The sequence below is a fragment of the Zootoca vivipara genome, chromosome Z (genome assembly GCF_963506605.1).
Source record: "Zootoca vivipara chromosome Z, rZooViv1.1, whole genome shotgun sequence".
NCBI classification, from domain to species: domain Eukaryota; kingdom Metazoa; phylum Chordata; class Lepidosauria; order Squamata; family Lacertidae; genus Zootoca; species Zootoca vivipara.
The window spans coordinates 30,681,684-30,704,474 of NC_083294.1; the positions used below are offsets into that span (position 1 = coordinate 30,681,684).

Sequence of the window (22,791 nt, forward strand, 5' to 3'; positions counted from 1 at the left end):
GAAACCTGGGAGGGGTTTTAGAAACTAGGATGAATTCTATTGGATGATTTGAATCTTTGTAACCTTTTGATATTGTAATAAAAAGATCTGGCGAAGGGAAAGAGAGATGCACTTTCCCTCCCAGAGATTTGCTGGTTGAATCTCTGTGTCCTTTGTTTTATTCTCCATGTGGTTTTGCCACACCGAGGTGTTCATAAACCGAGGTTCCACTGTAGAGGTACCACTGTACCTGATTATATTCCACCTTTCCACTGAAAGGTAACTACACGAACACACATTTAACAAAATGTATTACTCTGACCCCGACAATAATGCTTGAAGATAATGCTTTAATACACCTAGAAGTTACAAGGAAAAGGTGGGACACCCCTGGAACAAAGAAAGGAAATGCCTCATTACCAACTACAATCAGATTACCCAACTGCTTCAAAACAAAAGCGATGAATCTTGGCCCTCTTTCAATAGCTGCTTTGCAGGATCTGGCCCAGGGTCCATGGAAGGGCACCATCTCATATCCAAGAGCACCAGCCAGAAACTTGCAGGAGTTCACAAGCAGCACATGGTGTTCAGGCCTGTCCCTGCTTTTCCCACACAACATGCTTCCTTAGATAAGAGTGTCACCCTATTAGCCCGTCCTTTTGTCTGTTTTCAAAGATGGGATGAGCTTCAGAGAGGCTTCAGAGAGGGGGAAGAGGAAGGGAAGGGAATATGGACCTAGGATTGCGGTGGTTTAAATGAAAGCAGCAAAAGAAGCTCTCCACACCACTGATTTCACCAGGCAGCTAGCCCTGTGAGCACTTGACGGGACCATCGTGACAGCTGGTGTATGATTCCTCCCATGTGAATTCTTGTAGGAATTCCATGAAGTTGAGCAACAACGGTGCTCTAATTAAAGTGCTGTCCTCATTACAAGCATCTAAATATTTCTTTCCTCTTGATCCACATATGCAAAATGAGTTGTGAAATCTGACCAAATCTTTTCCCACATTCCAAGCATATATATGGTTTATCCCATGTGAGTTCTTTTATGACAAGTAAGGCTAGATCCATGTGCAAATCTCTTTCCACACTCCAAACATTGATATGGCTTCTCCCCTGTGTGGATTCTTCGATGAGATGTAAGGCTTGAGCTGTGACGGAAGGTCTTTCCACAGTCAAAACAGGTACACTGTTTCTCCCCTGTGTGAATTTTTAGATGTATTGTAAGGCTTGATCTGCGAGTGAAGCTCTTTCCACATTCCAAGCATTTATATGGTTTCTCCCCTGTGTGGGCTCTATTATGTGAAGTAAGGTTATTACTGTGAGCAAAGCTCATTCCGCACTCCCAACATCTATATGGCTTCTCCCCTGCGTGGATTCTTTGATGCAATGTAAGGCTTGAGCAGTGACGGAAGGTCTTTCCGCATTCAAAACAGGTATACTGTTTCTCCCCTGTGTGAATTTTTAGATGTATTGTAAGGCTTGATCTGTGAGTGAAGCTCTTTCCACATTCCAAGCATTTATATGGTTTCTCCCCTGTGTGGGCTCTATTATGTGAAGTAAGGTTATTACTGTGAGCAAAGCTCATTCCGCACTCCCAACATCTATATGGCTTCTCCCCTGCGTGGATTCTTTGATGCAATGTAAGGCTTGAGCAGTGACGGAAGGTCTTTCCGCATTCAAAACAGGTATACTGTTTCTCCCCTGTGTGAATTTTTAGATGTATTGTAAGGCTTGATCTGCGAGTGAAGCTCTTTCCACATTCCAAGCATTTATATGGTTTCTCCCCTGTGTGGGCTCTATTATGTGAAGTAAGGTTATTACTGTGAGCAAAGCTCATTCCGCACTCCCAACATCTATATGGCTTCTCCCCTGCGTGGATTCTTTGATGCAATGTAAGGCTTGAGCAGTGACGGAAGGTCTTTCCGCATTCAAAACAGGTATACTGTTTCTCCCCTGTGTGAATTTTTAGATGTATTGTAAGGCTTGATCTGTGAGTGAAGCTCTTTCCACATTCCAAGCATTTATATTGTTTCTCCCCTGTGTGGGCTCTATTATGTGAAGCAAGGCTACTACTGTGAGCAAAGCTCCTTCTGCACTGCAAACATTTATATGGCTTCTCCCCTGTGTGGATTCTCTTATGTGAAGTAAGGTTACTATTCTGAGCAAAGCTCATTCCGCACTCCCAACATCTATATGGCTTCTCCCCTGTGTGGATTCTTTGATGCAATGTAAGGCTTGAGCGGTGACGGAAGGTCTTTCCACAGTCAAAACAGGTATGCTGTTTCTCCCCTGTGTGAATTTTTAGATGTATTGTAAGGCTTGATCTGCGAGTGAAGCTCTTTCCACATTCCAAGCATTTATATGGTTTCTCCCCTGTGTGGGCTCTATTATGTGAAGCAAGGCTACTACTGTGAGCAAAGCTCCTTCTGCACTGCAAACATTTATATGGCTTCTCCCCTGTGTGGATTCTCTTATGTGAAGTAAGGTTACTATTCTGAGCAAAGCTCATTCCGCACTCCCAACATTTATATGGCTTCTCCCCTGCGTGGATTCTTTGATGAGATGTAAGGCTTGAGAGCTGACGGAAGGTCTTTCCACAGTCAAAACAGGTATACTGTTTCTCCCCTGTGTGAATTCGTTGATGCGATTTAAGGGTTGAGTGGCGATTGAAACCCTTTCCACATTCTAAGCATTTGTATGATTCCTGTCCTGCGTGAATTCTTTCATGTGATTTTAGGCCTGAGCTGTCACTGGAGCTCTTTCCACACACCAAGCATTTACACAGTTTCTCCTCTGTGTGGATTCTGCAGTGTGAGTTCAAGCTAGATTTACCTTTCAATGTTTTGCTGCATAAAGGGCTCTGATTTGTTCTCTTTCCCTTGTGATGTTTTTTCTGAATGGGGTTTCGATGCATGTTATCAGGCTGCGTAAGGCGGCCTTTATTTCTCCCATTTTCTTCTAGGCTTTTCATCTGTGATCCTGTTTCCTCTTGATCATGAAAGGTCTTTCCTTTGACTTCATGCTTGGGTCTTTCTGATGAGACCTGATAACAATGACTGTCCTGTTCACCACCTGCTAAAGTTAAGGGAATATGACAATTAAAAATGTAATGCAAATCATAATCCTAGTGAGACTTTCTGGATCTTCTAACAACTTCTAACAACAAGAACAACACCCTGCCCATCTGACTGGGATTCCGCAGTGTGGGAAAGAAGTGTGGGAAAGAAATAAGATGCTGTTAGAGGGTAAAACACCTTGGTGGATATCACCAGTAGAGGTAATAATGATTAAAAAGTTGAATATGGAGGGGAGGAGGGCCACTTATGAAGAAATGTTGATAAAATCTGATAGAGGTTGGAAACTAAAACCATTTGAAGAGATTCAGGAGGAATTGACAGGATGGTTACAATACCATCAGGTAAATGACATATTGACGAAAGATAAAAAATTAGGATTTGAAAGTAAAAAATCCAAATTTCAAACAGAATTGTTGGGAGGCAGTGTAAAGTTATTGTCAAAAATGTATAATTTGTTGCTTGAATGGTCTACAAAAGTTGAATTGACAAAAGAGGTCATGATAAGGTGGGCAAGAGATTTTGGGTATAATATTGAATATGAAGCGTGGTTGAAACTATGGAATGAAACATTGAAATTCACTGCATGCACTGCATTGAAAGAAAATGTTATGAAAATGATGTATAGATGGCACTTAACACCAGTTAAACTAGCAGAAATGTATAGAACAGGTAGCAAAAAGTGCTGGAAATGTCAAGTGAATGATGGTGAATTTTATCATGTGTGGTGGACATGCGAAAAGGTTAAAAAATATTGGGAACAAATATACAATGAGTTGAAAAAAATGTTTAGGTACACTTTCCCCCAAAAACCAGAGGCTTTTTTATTGGGTATAATGGGTAGAGAAATAGCTAAAGAAGACCAGAGACTTTTAATGTATGCTACAACCGCAGCAAGAACTTTATTAGCCCAAAAATGGAAATTACAGGAGCTACCGACAGTCGAGGAGTGGAGGACGAAGATGATGGACTATGCAGAACTAGCTAAGCTGACCCACGGGATCCGTTACCGGGGGGGGGGGGAAGTTCCAAAAAGAGTGGTGTAAGTTTGTGGAATATATTGAGAAGAACTGTAGAAGTTTGAGGACACTTGCAGGACTAAAATAAATCCTGCGAATTGACTTTGAATAAGTAGGCTAAAGAAACTGCAGGACTAGAGCGTAAAAACAAATCCGAAAGACGGAGGGAGGGGAGTCTTTTCTTTTTTCTTTTTTTCTCTTTCTTTATTTTTGTTATCATTTTTTGTTAAATGTGAATGTAGGGGTTAGTGGATGTATTTGTTAAATGTTTGTTATTTGATGTGGTTATGTGTGGTTATGTGGAAAATTAATAAAAATTTCTTTGGAAAAAAACAACGTTCCTTTCCTGGCTATATTTAATCTCTGCCAACTCAGACCTTTGGCCCTGCAGCCTTCCTTGTTTTCTTACAAGGGGAGCTTCCTCACTCCCAGCATCCCTCCATGTCCCCATCTCCATTCTCTGCAACTCACCAGATCTTTCTGAGGGTCCTGGGAGGAAACGTTCTAAGGTTCTGGGAGACAGCCTGACTAGATCTACCGTCCATTTTCCTCCTAGGCTTTTCATCTGTGATCCTGTTTCCTCTTGGCCATGAAAGGTCTTTCCTTTGACTTCATGCTTGATTCTTTCTGATGAGACCTGAGAACAATGACTGTCCTGTTCACCACCTGCTAAAGTTAAGGGAATATGACAATTAAAAATGTAATGCAAATCACAATCCTAGTGAGACTTTCTGGAACTTCTAACAACTTCTAACAACAAGAACAACACCCTGCCCATCTGACTGGGATTCCGCAGTGTGGGAAAGGAGTGTGGGAAAGAAATAAGATGCTGTTAGAGGGTAAAACGCCTTGGTGGATATCACCAGTAGAGGTAATAACGATTAAAAAGTTGAATATGGAGGGGAGGAGGGCCACTTATGAAGAAATGTTGATAAAATCTGATAGAGGTTGGAAACTAAAACCATTTGAAGAGATTCAGGAGGAATTGACAGGATGGTTACAATACCATCAGGTAAATGACATATTGACGAAAGATAAAAAATTAGGATTTGAAAGTAAAAAATCCAAATTTCAAACAGAATTGTTGGGAGGCAGTGTAAAGTTATTGTCAAAAATGTATAATTTGTTGCTTGAATGGTCTACAAAAGTTGAATTGACAAAAGAGGTCATGATAAGGTGGGCAAGAGATTTTGGGTATAATATTGAATATGAAGCGTGGTTGAAACTATGGAATGAAACATTGAAATTCACTGCATGCACTGCATTGAAAGAAAATGTTATGAAAATGATGTATAGATGGCACTTAACACCAGTTAAACTAGCAGAAATGTATAGAACAGGTAGCAAAAAGTGCTGGAAATGTCAAGTGAATGATGGTGAATTTTATCATGTGTGGTGGACATGCGAAAAGGTTAAAAAATATTGGGAACAAATATACAATGAGTTGAAAAAAATGTTTAGATACACTTTCCCCAAAAAACCAGAGGCTTTTTTATTGGGTATAATGGGTAGAGAAATAGCTAAAGAAGACCAGAGACTTTTAATGTATGCTACAACCGCAGCAAGAACTTTATTAGCCCAAAAATGGAAATTACAGGAGCTACCCACAGTCGAGGAGTGGAGGACGAAGATGATGGACTATGCAGAACTAGCTAAGCTGACCCACGGGATCCGTTACCGGGGGGGGAAAAGTTCCAAAAAGAGTGGTGTAAGTTTGTGGAATATATTGAGAAGAACTGTAGAAGTTTGAGGACACTTGCAGGACTAAAATAAATCCTGCGAATTGACTTTGAATAAGTAGGCTAAAGAAACTGCAGGACTAGAGCGTAAAAACAAATCCGAAAGACGGAGGGAGGGGAGTCTTTTCTTTTTTCTTTTTTTCTCTTTCTTTATTTTTGTTATCATTTTTTGTTAAATGTGAATGTAGGGGTTAGTGGATGTATTTGTTAAATGTTTGTTATTTGATGTGGTTATGTGTGGTTATGTGGAAAATTAATAAAAATTTCTTTGGAAAAAAACAACGTTCCTTTCCTGGCTATATTTAATCTCTGCCAACTCAGACCTTTGGCCCTGCAGCCTTCCTTGTTTTCTTACAAGGGGAGCTTCCTCACTCCCAGCATCCCTCCATGTCCCCATCTCCATTCTCTGCAACTCACCAGATCTTTCTGAGGGTCCTGGGAGGAAACGTTCTAAGGTTCTGGGAGACAGCCTGACTAGGTCTACCGTCCATTTTCCTCCTAGGCTTTTCATCTGTGATCCTGTTTCCTCTTGGCCATGAAAGGTCTTTCCTTTGACTTCATGCTTGGGTCTTTCTGATGAGACCTGAGAACAATGACTGTCCTGTTCACCACCTGCTAAAGTTAAGGGAATATGACAATTAAAAATGTAATGCAAATCATAATCCTAGTGAGACTTTCTGGATCTTCTAACAACTTCTAACCACAAGAACAACACCCTGCCCATCTGACTGGGATTCCGCAGCTTACAGCATATATAAAACATTGTAAAACATCAAACATTAAAAACTTCCTGATACAGGGCTGCCTTCAGATGTCTTTCAAAAGTTACGTAGTTCTTTATCTCCTTGACATCTAAAGGGAGGGCATTCCACAGGGACAGTTCGATTACCGAGAAGTGACTTCGTTTCTTGCTGTGAGGAAACCAGCAGAAGACCCTCAGAGCTGGACCTCAGTGTCTGGGGTTCAGCGATGGGGGTGGAGATGCTCCTTCGGGTCTACAGGGCCGAGGCCATTTACCGCTTCAAAGGTCAGCACCAACACTTTGAATTGTGCTCAGAAACGTACTAGGAGCCAATGTATATCCTATAGGACCAGTGTTATATGGTCCTGGCAACTGCTCCCAGTCACCAGTTGAACTGCCGCATTCTGGATTAATTGTAGTTTCCGAGTCACCTCCAAAGGTAGCCCCAAGGAGAGCACAATGCAGTAGTCCAAGCAGGAAATAATCAGAGCATGTACCACAGTCTGTGTGCAGCAAGGGTCTCAGGCTGTGTACCAGATGGAGCTGGTAGACAGCAGCCCCAAAATCCTGACTCTCCCCATGTCACCATTAAAAACGTTCCTTGCCTGGCTATATTTAATCTCTGCCAACTCAGACCTTTGGCCCTGCAGCCTTCCTTGTTTTCTTACAAGGGGGGCTTCCTCACTCCCGCATCCCTCCATGTCCCCATCTCCATTCTCTGCAACTCACCAGATCTTTCTGAGGGTCCTGGGAGGAAACGTTCTAAGGTTGTGGGAGACAGCCTGACTAGATCTACCGTCCATTTTCCTCCCTCCATTTGCTTTGATTGAAGAACTCAGATGCTGCAGGTTCCTGGGAGGGAGGAATAAGCAAAGGGAGCCTGAGAGCTGGTGAATGATAACCCAGCCTAGGTGTGGAGCTCCCACTTTCCTTGGTAAAAGAGGGGCGCCTTCCTCCTGAACCCCACCATGCGAGGAAAGTGGAGTCATTCCACCATTAAAAACTTCCCTTATTTTTATTGTTTTTAATATTCGGTTGGAAGCCGCCCAGAGTGGCTGGGGAAACCCAGCCAGATGGGTGGGGTGTAAATAATAAATTATTATTATTATTATTATTATTATTATTATTAAATAATAATAAATTATATTATTGTTATTATTATTGCCAGCTTAAAGCTGTGACAAAGCTGCCTCCCTGTTCCTTGTCGTCCTGCAAACCACCACCACCACCCCGCCTTTAGGGGAAGGGGCTGTAGTTTGAGGGCAGGGCATCTCCTCAGCAGCCAGAAATCCCAAGATTCAGTCCCCAGGCAGGGCTGAGACTCCATGGCCAGAAATCCCCAGCAGAAATTGCCAGTCAGTGTCAACAATAGTAGCCCCGGTGGAGCAATGGTATGACTCTGTATAGGCAGCTGACTGTGCTTGAGACCCCCAGCACTTCTGCAGCAGGTGCTGGTGGTGAGAAACTAAGGCCATTTTAGGGCCAATGGTTTTCCTCTTCCCATCCTTAAAGTCTTCACTCCTTCATCTTTCCCAACACCTTGGTACCTTCCTAGGGCTGGTCTGCTATACAGAGAGACTGTGCCCTCCTTGGATGCCTTCCTCCTGAATCCCATACAGGGAAGGCATCAAAGAAGAAAAAATAACCCATGCCACTAGGGAGCCTTCTCCCTTTCAAAAAATCTCCCTCTTATTCCCACCTTCCAAAGAATCTCCCTCCCTCCCAGCTTTTCAAATGCAGGAGGGTGTGACAAGCCAAGGAGTCCTCTGTAATAATATGATTGCTGCCTTTAACCCTTGAAGAGCCAGTAACTCTCCCACCCCAACCCAAACTGTATGGTGCTAAGGATATTGCGGGTTCTGCCCATAGGGACCCAACTAAGCGCCCCCCCAACTCCTTGCCAGAGTCCCTTGGAGTAATCTGACCACACCCAAAAGCAACACGTGGCTAATAATGTATTACCAATAATTTGATCAAGCCATAATATTTACAAATCATAAACATCAACCTATGATACAGGCATAGTTATGCAAAAGTTCATAGGAAAGAAATAACAGGCGTAACCAATCGCTATCAGGGAACACCACAATGGAGGCAAGTTGCCTTTCAATAGTCAAAATCCAGCAATATTGCAGAGATAGGTGCTCCAAACGTAGGAATAATGTATTCAAAGTGCTATAGAACGCAGCAGCAAGCAGAACAGAACAGTTTTTCTAGGGAAAAATTCGTAAGCACGCACCAGGTTTTTTTTAATTTGTAAGCCGAATTTTTCGTAAGTAGAGTTATTCGTAAGTCGAGGTACCACTGTAAATTGTAGTTTTATATTTGTTATTATTGTTAAAAGTGGAAACTTAAGGATCAACACCTTATGGATCGCCTCTCCTAATATTAACCCAGACCCTGTGCTTGTCATCTGAGGCTCTTCTCTATGTTCCCCATCCCAGAGAGGTCTGGAGGGTGGCAACAAGAGAAAGGGCCTTTTCTTTGGTGGCTCCCCAATTGTGGAACGCTCTCCGCAGAGAGGCTCACCTGGCGCCTTCATTACATGTCTTTAGGCACCAGGCAAACACATTTCTCCCTGACCCAGGTCTTTGGCTATTAAATAATCTATGGCCTGTAAAAGTTTTGGGGAGATCTCCCTCAGATCTTTGGATAAAGGGTGGTATATAAACTGAATTAACAACAACAACCTGCAACAAAATGTCGCAGTGCATGTCCAGCTCCTAGCAGGGGTGCTGCTGCTCAAGGGTGCCAGCCCAACATGTCCACCTCTAGGATACTTTGTCAGCCAGGGGTGGAGAACTGCTTTCATACCAAGGGCCACATTCCTATCTAGGTAACCTTCCAGGGGCCACATCCAAGTGGTGGGTGGTGCCTGAGAAAAAAGTGGACCAAGAAACAAATGTACACTGTTTCCTCAGCACACACTTCTCATCCCACACACTGCCTTTATTTTGCCTGGCTGGAGTGTGTATTTGAATTCTGACAAGGCTTCTTGCTTGCTTGCCTGGATGGAAGACACAATGGGATGTGTGACTGTGTATAGAGACTCAGCCTACTGCAGAAAGGTGAGATTTGCATCAGCTGCTTTACCCATGGATCCCGAAGAATCGGTGTTATAGGATACCATTGTATTATACCACTTAGAAATCTTGTAGCAGCTTTCTGCACCCACACAGAGCACATTACAGCAGGCTGACTATTGTCAGAAAGTTTTTCCTGATGTTAAGTCCATCTCTCCTTCCTTGTGACTTGAATCCATTGGTTCAGGTCCTAGCCTCTGGAGCAGGAGCAAACAAGCTTTTTCCATATTCCATGTGACAGCCCTTGAGATATTTGAAAATGGTTATCTTCATTTCCAGGCTAAATATACCCAACTCCTTCAACCATTCCTCATAAGTCTTGGTTTCTAGACCCTTGATCATCTTCGTTGCCCTCCTCTGCACTTGTTCCAGCTTATCAATATCCTTTTTTAAACTGTGGTGCCCAGAACTGGACACAGTATTCCAGATGTTGTCTGAGGCAGAATGGAGTGGTACTATTAATTTTATTGATCTGGACACTATACTTCTACTGCTGCAGCTTAGAATAGCATCAGCTTTTTTGGTTGCTGCATTACCCTGTTGACTTATGTTAAACTTGTGGGGCCAGGTGTCCCCCGTCTTATATGGGTGCAGCTGGTTATTCCTACCCAAGAGCAGAATCTTACATTTGTCCCTGTTGAAATTTTCTTCCTGATGAAACCACCTTTGCAGCCAGTGGTCTAACTCCAGTACTTTCCTCTCTCTTCCTGGGCCACAACCCTCAACGGGAAAGAGTGATGAAAAGACCACTTGTGCCCCAAAGGCTTTTCAGCTTCCTGTCCAGAGTCCCATAGTCCCTTGCTACATGTTGAAGGCTATATGTGGCAGTATTGTTTGGACCCACATGAATTACAAGGAAGGGGTTGTGGTCAGTTGGCTTTATAAGACTTGGCAACTTCTCTGCCTCATTGTGAATCTTTGCACCTGGAAGACAGCACACCTCCCGGGACATCCTGTTTCCTTTGCACACTACTGTCTCTGTCGCTCTTAATAGGGAGTCACCTACCACACATCTATTCTGGGGAATAGCAGGAATTGTTCTATACACTGTGCTTTCCAAAGCAACATCAGTGATTTCTATAGTCTGTCTGCAACTACTGTCCTTGAGACTTTCCTTCTTGTCTATTGGAGCTTATCTGGGTATTATTGGGATAGGTTACAAAGGCAGGAACCTTATGGCTCAAGTTCTTCCTACGCCTTCCTTTCAACTTTCCTTCTCCAGACTGCAATTCCCTTTTTCTGAGATAATTTCCTTGAAAGGTAGCAAGTTGGTTATCATCCATGATCAGCAGACTTGGATCTTGAAGGGATTAGGACAGGGGTGTCAAACTCAAATTCATCGGGGGCCGCATCAGCAGTTTGGTCACCCTCAAAGGGCCGGTTGTATCTGTAGGACTATGTGTCCACTCTTTATTATCATAAATTATTGTCACTGCATGCAATTATTACTGTTTTTTGTAATAATGTAAGTAATAACTAGCTCTGAAAGCAGAAACATAGTCAGAATAATGGCAAGTAGATATTCAAATGTACAATTATTGTACAATTTATTGAAAAATGATTTTTGGTAACTGCACTGGGTGGTGGAGGCTCGCTAGGGTTTCATGCAGGACCTTTGCAGAGCTACTAGTACCTGGAGATGCTGGGGTCCTTCTGCATGCAGGACAGATGTTCTGCCAGTGAGCCACCACCCTTCACCAAAGGGACTGGCTGAGGTTGACTCACTGGAGCTGCTCTCCTGGTTCCAGGTTTTAAGGGCCAGAAGTATAAAGCAGCATCCTATGTTTCTGAGGAGAGGGAGAGGGAGGGGAGGGGAGGGAGGGAGGGAGGGAGGAAGGAAGAAAAGAGGGAGCAGGAGGGAGAGAGGAAGGAAAGAGGTGAGAGAAAGAAGAGTAGGAAATAAGGAATAAAAAAGGAAAGAAAAAGAAAGAGGGAGAGAAGACAGAGATAAAGAAGGAAGGAAGGAGAGGGAAAGAAAGAATAAGAACGAGAGAGAGGAAGAAAGAAAGAAAGGGAAGGGGGGTGTCGCCGCCTTGATTCAGTGCCAGAAAAGAGCGCGAAGGGACCCAGGGGCAAAAAGCATTTCCCGTGCAGCGTGAGGCAGCGGGCGTCCGTTTTAGAAGTGTGTAAAGCCTCAGAGTTGCACGTTCGTGAGGCTGAGCCGCTGCTGAGCTCACATTCATGAGGCTGAGCCGTGGCAGGAGGAGGAGGAGGTGAGGCAAGAGGAGGAGGCGGCGGCGGCTTGCCGGGTCGGTGCCCGGCAGCGCCGTGCGGAGAGTCCCGAGCCTCTGGGACGCAGCAGTGCTCTGTAGCACTTTGAATCCTCCTCCTCCTCCACACGGCGCTGCTGGGTGCTTTGTCTGTGCTTCAGCAGCAGCAGCAGCCGTTTCCAGGCACCGAGCCGTGGCAGGAGGAGGAGGATTCAAAGTGCTACAGAGCACTGCTGCGTCGCAGAGGCTCAGGACTCTCCGTGCGGTGCAACTCTGAGGCTTTACACACTTCTAAAACGGACGCCCGCTGCCTCACGCTGCACGGGAAATGCTTTTTGCCCCTGGGTCCCTTCGCGCTCTTTTCTGGCACTGAATCAAGGCGGCAACACCCCCCCTTCCCTTTCTTTCTTCCTCTCTCGTTCTTATTCTTTCTTTCCCTCTCCTTCCTTCCTTCTTTATCTCTGTCTTCTCTCCCTCTTTCTTTTTCTTTCCTTTTTTATTCCTTATTTCCTACTCTTCTTTCTCTCACCTCTTTCCTTCCTCTCTCCCTCCTGCTCCCTCTTTTCTTCCTTCCTCCCTCCCTCCCTCCCTCCCCTCCCCTCCCTCTCCCTCTCCTCAGAAACATAGGATGCTGCTTTATACTTCTGGCCCTTAAAACCTGGAACCAGGAGAGCAGCTCCAGTGAGTCAACCTCAGCCAGTCCCTTTGGTGAAGGGTGGTGGCTCACTGGCAGAACATCTGTCCTGCATGCAGAAGGACCCCAGCATCTCCAGGTACTAGTAGCTCTGCAAAGGTCCTGCATGAAACCCTAGCGAGCCTCCACCACCCAGTGCAGTTACCAAAAATCATTTTTCAATAAATTGTACAATAATTGTACATTTGAATATCTACTTGCCATTATTCTGACCCGGCAAGCTGCCTCCTCCTCCTCCTGCTGTGGCTCGGGGCGCTCCACGCAGCACTGCTCTGGCCGCCTTTCTACCCCCCCCCCCGGCCCCAGCTGTTTGTCGGCGTTTTGTCGGCGCGGCACTTCAGCAGCAAGGTCCCGCTGGCTGGGGCGCTCGGCGGGCCACATGACGAGGTCTGGTGGGCCGGATTTGGCCCCCGGGCCTTGTGTTTGACACCCGTGGATTAGGTGAAGAATGGAAAACGGCTCTTCCAAGTCGATCTCCTCCTGTCTCTTCCTCCTTTTGAGGTGGTGGCAGTAGGAATCAATTCTGAGCATTGTACCTTTCACAGTCACCTCGGGGTCAGCAACTGCTTTCCTAGCTCCTCTAGCCCAGAATTGGTGTCCAAGATGAGGGCATGAAATCGATTTTGCCAATCTAATAACACAGCATGGCTTCTGACAGACCAATTTCTGTGAGCCACATTCCTCCAGGGGTTCGTCTCTTGCAATGGACGGTCTTCCTTCTCTGTAGGTGCACCCTACCTATGTTGCTGCTCCAGCAGAGTCCACTCATCCCTCTCTATCAAGAAACTCCGTATCTTGTCCTGTAGCTCGAAGTTGTGGGCCTCAAGTTGCTGTACCTTCTCTTCCAGCAAGGCAACTAATTTTACACATTATCCAGCAGGAAGACAAACATGTCACAGGACCTAAAATATTGTTACACCCCCACCCCAATCTACACCAGTGGCGCAAAATTCCAGATGTTGACCCAGGGTGTGTGTTTCCTTTGGGGAATACAGCACAGCAGAGATTGTGGTGTCTTCACGATGTATGGTTTTATTTTCACATATATGCAACCTTCACTTAGATGAGGAATTGCAGCACATTCACATCCTATGAGGGTCTGGCTTCCCCTATAAGGGCAGCATTGGATTTGAAGGATAGCAAAAAGCTACCCTCTTTCTTCGTTCCTGCCTGTCATTCCTAATTCACATGGAGTTCTGCTCCTTCCTCTCCTTCTCTCTGCTGACTCCCAGGACCTCCTACCAACCATTCAAGGTTGAAACTTTAAACCCAGCCTTTGCCTCTGCCCACTGCCACCCAACAAATAAGGGGCCCTACGTCCCCTTGTCCAACAGTCTGGGCCTCTGAGGGTTTTCTTGATGGGCCATCGCTAGGTCTTTTTTAAAAATACACTTTTCGTTAGTTTTCTTACTTGACAAACACACACAGGAAATTAACAAAAATGATAAAACAATAACAACAAAAACAAAAAACATACATACACCCATAAATCCATACGTTCTTACAAAAAAGCTTTTGCCACCATGTTCCCAAATCCTTATCTTCCCCAATACACTTCCATCTTCCTCAAAGCGGGTCTGTCTTATCTGATTAATAAAAAGCTTCTTTAATCATTTCACCATTTCTTCTGTTATCTGAATACTATACTTGTAATCCATATTGTGGTTTGTGAAAATTAATCCTAGCATGTCCAGGTTTTAACTTGAGGGCACTGTTTTTTAAAAAATTCTTTTTAAATTTCCCACTCCTTTTTGAACTTTTGGTTTGGCTGCCTCCTAATTATCTCCGTCATTTTTGCCAGTGAAATATTCAAATGATTTATCCTGCCATTCCCCTTTTGTTGGTACTAATTCTCCTTTCCAATTTCTGGCAATTAGCCTTTGTCCCCTGCTAATGGGCCATCCAGCTAGCTCTGCATCTTGGCTGGTTACCATAACTAAATCCAGGGGGGGGGGGTTTCTGTGTTTGGCGAAGTTGAATCAAACCATTATTTCTGTTACTAAATCATAACACATTTAGGCAAAATCTACCACCACCACCAGCAGCCCAATCATCACAGTAAGGCAGGCATCCCCAAACTTTGGCACTCCAGATGTTTTGGACTACAATTTCTATCTTCCCTGACCACTGGTCCTGTTAGCTAGGGATCATGGGAGTTGTAGGCCAAAACATCTGGAGGGCCGCAGTTTGGGGATGCCTGCAGTAAGGTATAATGGTATAGGTCCCCGAGATGGTTAAGTCCAATCAAAGGCGACAATGGGGTTGCGGCACTCATCTTGCTTTTCAGGCCAAGGGAGCAGGCGTTTGTCCACAGACAGCTTTCCGGGTCATGTGGCCAGCATGACTAAACCGCTTCTGGTGCAATGGAACACTGTGATGGAAACCAGAGCGCATGGAAACACCGTTTACCTTCTCACCCCAGCAGTACCTATTTATCTACTTGCACTGGTATGCTTTCGAACTGCTAGGTTGGCAGGAGCTGGGACAGAGCAACGGAAGCTCACCCCGTGGTGGGGATTCGAACTGGCGACCTTCTGATTGGCAAGCCCAAGAGGCTCAGTGGTTCATATTCCCACTCAGCCATGAAACTCACAGGGTGACCCTGAGCCAGTGATTGTCTCTCATTCTAGCTTACCTCACAGGAGAGGATAAAGCAGGGAAGGGTAAACAATAAATGTCACCTTGAGCTCATTGGATGTAAATGTAATAATTACACAAAATTACAGTACATGGACATAGTATTCTAAAAGTTAGTTTTGGCAAGCAGCACTGAAATATTTATGTGCTGAAAGGCACCCTGGAAGACCCCATTACTAGACACGTTGTCATAATGAGACTTATATGCTTCGCCCGCCCCGCCCCCCATTTCTTAACACGAGGCAGGCTACCATTGGTCAAACATTTGCAAGGAAGTGAGCATCTGATCTTTGTGCAGGAGCATTTGATTAGCTTGAGAACCGACTAGGGACGCACATGGCATTTCACACGTAACAAGTGCAATCAATCCATCTGCCAAGAACCATTCATGGCCTACCTATGGGAAGGTAATTGCGGACCTGCACTCTTGACATCTTGGGGCCACATTAATTATTGATTCCTGGAGAGCAAAAGTTCAGCAGCAAAACTACACAGGAATCAATCTTTTCTTTCTTGCTGATGACACCAGAGACACTGAAGCAGATGCTATCCGTAAAAAGGGGTGAAGAAGAGAGGGCCAAAGTGTGAACCCCAGGACTAGTGTCAGAACTTGGCATCATTGGACAGCTGTCAGGGCCCCAGCAACCTAGCAGAGCCTACTGCTGACACTTAACCTGAACCTCCCTCAATTTCCCTCCAAGTCGGATGCACTGAGCAGCGCTTGGCAGCTATTTAAATATCCTACAATGTCCCTGGCATAGGAATCGTGTGAAAATAAAATGACGTCCCAGAGCATCAAGACTGGCTGGCTGCCGCCACTACTACAAGGAAAGTAAGCCCAACAAGACCCTAGCATTTTGCCCAGTGCCCTCTCAAACCTAAAGCCAGTCCTGGTGAAAAGGGAAGAGCTTTAGCTCAGAGGTGCATGCAGAAAGTCTCAGATTCCATCCCTGGCACCTCTAGGTAGGGCTGGGAAAGACCCCTTGCCTGAAACCCTCCCAAACAGTGTAGACCAATGGTCCATCTAGCTCAGTATTCCTATGCTGCTTGTGTTCCTATGTGTAGCCAACTAAGTCAGGCTGCTCTCAGGAAACCAGTCAATGTTGAGCAGAGCTACAATGTGGATGATTCTTGGTCCCTCCTCAGGCCTAGGATTTGATAACACAACCTGTTAGGACTCTTGGCAATTCAGGTCAAGGGTGGCATTAGCAGTTGGCATGGTTGGGGCCTACACAAAGACAGAACACCAGGGCACCTCCCAACTGCCATGGTGATAAGGGGGAGGTGGAATATTAGCTGCCAATTTTACTCTTTCCTTCTGAGCCAAGTCCTCATTGTGGGATTATGGAAACAGCAACTGCAGCAACCACCACTCACCCTCTCCCTTAGGCCCAATCTTCACCAAAAAAGGAGCTCTTCCTCTTCACTGTTGCCTCCACCACTGGCAGAGACTGGGCCCACTGGTACTAAATCAGGGACAGGGAGCCTGTGGTTCTCCAGAACCCATCATCCCTGGTCAATGGCCTTGGTGACCAGGGTTGGTAGACGCTGGAGTCCAACTACATCTGAGGCCACATGTTTCCCCATCCCTGTACTAAATGGATGGGGGAAATGAAGCCTCACTGATAATCTGGCGCTTGAGGGCCCATATAAACCTGGACCCAGATGTGGTCAGGGTGGATTTGATTTAAATCAAACTGATTTAAATCACGATTTAAATCACTAGTCAGTAAGGCTTGATTTAAATCATAGTTGATTTAAATCATAAAGACTAATTCTTGCTGGTATAACTTTAATATGCAAGTAGATGAAGATTTTTAGAATAACAACTTTTCATATTAGTTTTTTTATCCCCAGTTTAATAGGTTAATCATTCATATTTGGACAACTTTACTGTTGTACTTAGGAAGGAGAAAAATAATCATTACCTTAATAATAACCATTTAAATAGATTTATTCAACTGAAACAATAACATTTCAGCAAATGTTATTTGCTTAAACAAACATCCATGTTTGTTAACTAATTTGGCTAAACAGAAACAAAATATATATATTTTAAGAAACTTAGACTGTCAGCCCAGCCTACACATGAAAAACTTAAATACTGTCCACTCCAAACAATCAGAAAAATATTGTTTCTATTCTATTCACTGAACTTCTTGAAACTTAGCACTGAAGGGGTTGCTTCTGTATTCATAGGTTTGTAGAACAATAGGATTAAGGTCTTTTCTCAACTCTGTTCATGTTATAACATTTTTGCTGTGAAGAAGAGGCATGTGATCTCTGTTGAGTCAAATTCAGTTTTGAGAACTGCAAAAGTAAACCAAGCACCTGTGATAATATCTTGTAGGCAGAGAAACTGCCCAATAATCTTACAAAAACCTCTGGAAGAGCATGACATTGTGAATGGATTAATGGAATTTATTTACCCCCAAAATTAAATATATACAACCTTATACTACAAAATTAAAAAACTAATCTTTATTTCATGATGGAATAACCTTTGGATGGTAATATGTTTTCCTCAAAAAGCATTTTATTAAAAAAAATCCGATTTAAATCAAAAAAATCGATTTAAATCAAAAAAATCCGATTTTTTTTATTTTTTTTAAAAAAAATCATTGATTTTTATCCACCCTGGATGTGGTTCAATCTAATATCTCAGGGTCTGAGCAAAAGATGTTTTTCTGGCGACCTCCTGGGCTAAGCTAGACGTGCTGCAAAGCACATCATTAGGAAGCTTGTCAGGGTGTTGTTATTTTTAATTAAAGGCAGCTATTACATTATGCCACACAGAAACGGGAAATTTAGCCTTTTCCTCTGAAGATACCCACCCCCACAGCATGCTGCTATTCGGCCTGGGGAGAAAGAACGGAACCAAGGGAGGGAAAGGTAGGAACAATTAAAGCTCTTTCCCTGTGCATTGTGCTCCTGAAGAAAATCTACCTCCCATACAAACACGCACACGCATGCCCCCAGAATGCATGCTATTTATTTCTGAGACACCCTGATGGGCTTCCCAATGGCATGCTTAACATTACATCTCATTTGACCCCACAGGTCCACTCCAATACACAGGTCTAGTACTGAAGTCTCATGGAAAACAGCAGACCCTTGTTCCTGTCCATACTGGATAGGAAAGGGCTAAAGAGTTCTGCATATCTTGTGTCTCGCAGGAGCACGTTAGGGGACAGAGACAGCAGCACTGCCAGCCCTCCAGCTATTGCGTTCAAAATATGGTTCCTATATGCTTCTCAAAGTCTTTTCTTTTTGCAGTTTGTGTTCACTGTGTCCTATTCCCATGCAGGAATGTCTCACCCAGTGGAGCAGAACCTCAGCTACAGCCTTCAGGCAGCAGAATCGCTGATGGGTGGGAAGGGGGGAAAGTGTGAAACAGCTATAAGTCTAGGGCTGCTTGGTACATTGATGGAGCCCAGAACTTGCCAATCACTCGTTCCCTTCCCTCCCCCATAAACACCAGCAATGCAGCTGCTGGGAGACAATTGCTGAGGCTTTCCCCCACCCCCCAACTCAGACAAGCTGATCCTATTCCAAAGCAAGTATGTTTAGGACTGCAGTCTCAAAACTAGCAGATGCATAGGTTTTAATAACCTTTATTCCATTATTGTTTATTTTGCTTCTGTATTGGCAGCATTATCAAAGCCAGTGCTGGGTTATAAAAATCACAGCCTGTCTGATAATATTGGTCCCAGTCAAAATGGTATTGATCTCTACAGCGCCAGAAAAGATAAATCAAATACAGGGCCAATTACAGATATTGTCAAATGGTCCACAATCTTTCAATACGCTACCTGAATGGAACCTACAGACCATCAGTCGTACAGAGAACACGATAGATCTCCACTGTAGGGCTAAGTTGACCTGAACCTGTTACCTCTGTGGCTGGGAAGCTGAGCTGATCAGCCTGATAGACTTGTTAGGAGAAAATTAATTGGCAATCTCATCTCCCCACCGTAATAGGTTTTTTCACAATGTTTTTCAAAATGCTACTCTGTGCTGTAATTACACCTCATTAAAAAAAAGAGGACATTCTAACAGATAGATTGTAAATTCCCAACAGCCTCAGGCAACATGACCTGGCAATGCTAAATCCAACAATTAGATTTTAAACTTTGTACTTGCCAGCTTCTTCCTGACTAACTGGGAATGTGCAACAGGGTTTGAGGACCAACACAGGCCCCCCATGGAAAGAAGCCATCAATTTGCCCCATTCTTCCTGCTTTGCTGGGCCGAATTCAACAAGTGGGCAAGACCACTCATCTGTTGATCCCCTGATGTCAGGTGATGTTGCGCTTTGAAGCCCCAAACGTCTAGACTTCAAAGTGCAGCAGCGGGGTTCAAACAGCAGCACAGGGCTGTTTACAAAAGAGCTTTCAAACAGCCCCATAGTGATTTTTGAACCTCCAGTTTTCAGAGTTTCGAGGCAGTGAGAGAGTGCCTTACTTCAGCAAAGCAACAAACAGGAGCTCATCTTAAGCTCTAGATTGTTCCTTTGAAGCTGCATCATTTTCTGCCCCACAGTTGACATCATGTATTATGTCAGATGTAGAACAGATGGGTGTGGCTTGCTGAAAATGGCCTTGCGAGCAAAATGCGAGAAAGTTTGGTCCAGAGGCCAGTGATTCCCCACCCCTACATGTGTTCAAGTTGGACAAAAGAGTGTACATTTCTTGATTTATACGGATCAACTCTTGTGCACACAAAATGTACACATGTTGAATGTGACGAGTGAATAACTACAAGTGTACGTTACTGTGTACACAGGTACACAGACTGTACATTCACTGAATGCAGTATGTGAAAACCCAATACACTTCTTAAATAGCTGAGAACAAGGTGACCTTTATTCAGTCTCCTGCCTTTCTTTCAACACTGAATTCATATTGGGGGTGGGGAGAGAAATCCTTACAGTTCTTGAGCACTATAGTGTTAGAAAAGAACATACTGTATTTCCAATCAAGGTTCCACAAATGCTGGTCCAAAATATCAGATTGCTTCTTCTCCAAAGAAGCCTCTTGAGGGTTTTTTGTGGTTTTTTGCCACTTGTCAAGTACTATCCTCCCTTTATAGGATGAATTCCTCTCACTCCCTGGAGTACCCAGCAATTCCCAGCATACAGTCTTATGCATAAATATTGGTTTTCCTCTTTCCATTTTCATGATGCTCCAAACTATTCCACCCAAAGCACCATATTTACTTATCTGTTCATATCCTAACATGAAAGGCTGTGACCCTGAGTTGTTATTTCGGATATACTGCAGCCTTCAGCTTTTCCACATTGGATGGTGCATCTCATTTCGTAGCCGCCCAAATGAAGCTGTGTGAGGAAAGGGCAGCAGTTTGCTTGTGGCAGGGAAGAGATACAAGTGGTTTCCAAAGTGCTTTTGTTCAACTCTTGCGTGGGTAGTTCCATAATGGGTTTTGTGTGTGTGTGTGTGTGCAATCAGCAAATCACACAATGCCCCCCATGTTCCGCCCCCTCCCCATCTAATATGGATTTACTATTTCAAGGGAGAATCCAGCAAGGTTTTTTAATTATTTTTTTTAAAACCCTGCTGCCAACAACCTGTTTGCAGTATCTCAAGAAGCTTTTTTTACAGCACCCTAAGAGACTCATACTTTACAGGCATGCAACATAAATTCAGGTTCTGGATTTATGGCCCCTTCCCAAAAACTGAATTTTGGACTTTGAGTGAATTGTGAAAGTTAAGCAAATTTGGTTCAGGAGGAACCAAACTGAAGCCCTTTCCCCCTGAGCACCAAAAGTACTTCTCTTAGTTCCTTTCTGGTCTCCGGCCCATGTATTAAGCTAAATAGTACTGTAACTAAAAAGGCTAGAACACTGTTGTTGTTGTTGTTTTTGAGGAAATCTAAAACTATTTGGATTTAAAGTCTGCACAGTGGAATTATAAAACTCCCAGGATTTTGTTGGAAGAGTCCCAGCAGGCATTGTGAGATGCTCCCCATTCCTTAATTCTGTTGACTGTACCGCCATGGGACTACTATAGTGTAACCTCGTTTTCTGTATGCTTTAATGACAGGGCATCTGTTCTGGAGCTTTTTGCCAGATGCTTCCACAATACACACTAGCAGAGGTCTTTACGAACAGAGGCCTCGTCTAGACACCTGCCATAAAAGTTCATGAGCACACCCTCTCACAAGTCAACTCCCCGTCCAGCTTGAGCCATCAACTGACAAATTTTTTTTAAAAAAAAGCTGTGTTAAAGCTGCATAAAGTTAATTGGATCCCACCTCTTTTTAAGTACCTGAAGCAGGCGTTTTAGTGAGATTTAATTAATAGACAAAAAGATGCGGTGGATGGGAAAGCAAGAGCAAAGCAGTGAGGAGCTTTGGAAAGAAGCCTTGATTTCCTGTAGAGAAGGAGCCAGACAGAACTAAGGACAAGGCACATAAAAGTCACAAAGGGATCTTGCAGGGGGGAAAGCAGCAATCTCCAACATGGCACCCATGGGCACAGTGGCACCCACAAAGCTTCCGGGCTTCCCCTCACCCCAGCAACTCATTGCCCCTTTGGTCATAAAGCGCTATGTACGTTTTTCCCTCGAAAAGTACATAGAACTAAAGGAGGAAGTTGAAAGAGTAGTGCCCTTACCAACTTCCTATTTTACTTATATGTGTTTTTTCAAGGTTCAAATGAATTCTACCAGATATGACTTTAACACAGATTCCTTGGAAAGGAGAAATGAATATGCATTATCTCGGTCTCTCAGGGAGGGGGTGGGTGATCCAGAAAAATGACTCTTCCCCATGACATTATCCATTTCCTGGATCACCATGGTCCCATGTTGTTGTTTACCATGCTTGGGAAAGACAAAGGCATGATACAGGGCCCAATATGTTCACAGAACAATAGAACTGTAGAGTTGGAAGGGACCCCAGGGGTCATCTAGCTCAACCCCCTGCAATGCAGGAACATGCAGGTAGCCTGTAAGGGGATCGTATCTGTGCTCTTGGCGTTATCAGCACCATACTGTAACCAACTGAATTAGCTACAAGGATAACAGAGATTTTGGTTGTGAAAAAGGCATGAGGGGAATGCCAGCGACGTCCCCCAGTTCTGTTGCCTGGATAAAAGTTGCAGCCCAAGGTGGCTGACATAAAAAATATATTATGACAATTAAGTCTACAGATCTGATCACAGATTGCTGGCTTCGCATCTGTTTCAGCCCCTGATGGGCATCCTGATGGGCAGGAGCTCAAAACGGATGAAGCCTTGTGGAATTAAGGGAATCAACTACACTGCCCAAATGCATCCACCCTCCTTAAGCAGTTGCTGCAGTTATGCCTACCGTAGCAGTTGGGTATGCATTTTGATTTCAATGTGCATGAAAATGCTGCCACCTTCTGCATGCAAACTGTAATGACTGGCAAAATGGGGAAGAGAAAACAGGGCCATGGGGCGGTAAACGACAGAACTACAGATGTGCTGGAGAGAGCATTTTTTTCTCCCAGTGGGCCAGATCCTTATCTGCTCTACCCCTCATGCGGCCAAATTCAGCAGGAGGGCAGGGCTGAGCATGACGTCAAGTGACAAACCTCTTTGAAAGTGCATTTCCAGCACACCTTCAA

General features: G+C 44.1%; 1 protein-coding gene and 1 long non-coding RNA gene across 2 annotated transcripts; both read right to left on the reverse strand.

Annotated features, from left to right (window-relative positions):
* Positions 1-359: 359 nt before the first annotated feature.
* LOC118080185 (zinc finger protein 160-like) lies at positions 360-2,896 on the reverse strand. The gene has a single exon (XM_060270575.1). It carries the CDS (start codon positions 2,894-2,896, stop codon positions 1,007-1,009), a length of 1,890 nt encoding a protein of 629 aa, XP_060126558.1. The 3' UTR covers positions 360-1,006.
* A 1,656-nt stretch (positions 2,897-4,552) lies between these two features.
* Positions 4,553-7,396, reverse strand: LOC132591545 (uncharacterized). Its single transcript, XR_009557036.1, has 3 exons — positions 7,286-7,396; positions 6,232-6,429; positions 4,553-4,741 (listed from the first exon to the last, which is right to left on the reverse strand). It is a non-coding gene; the product is annotated as an uncharacterized LOC132591545 (long non-coding RNA).
* Between the last annotated feature and the right edge of the window lie 15,395 nt (positions 7,397-22,791).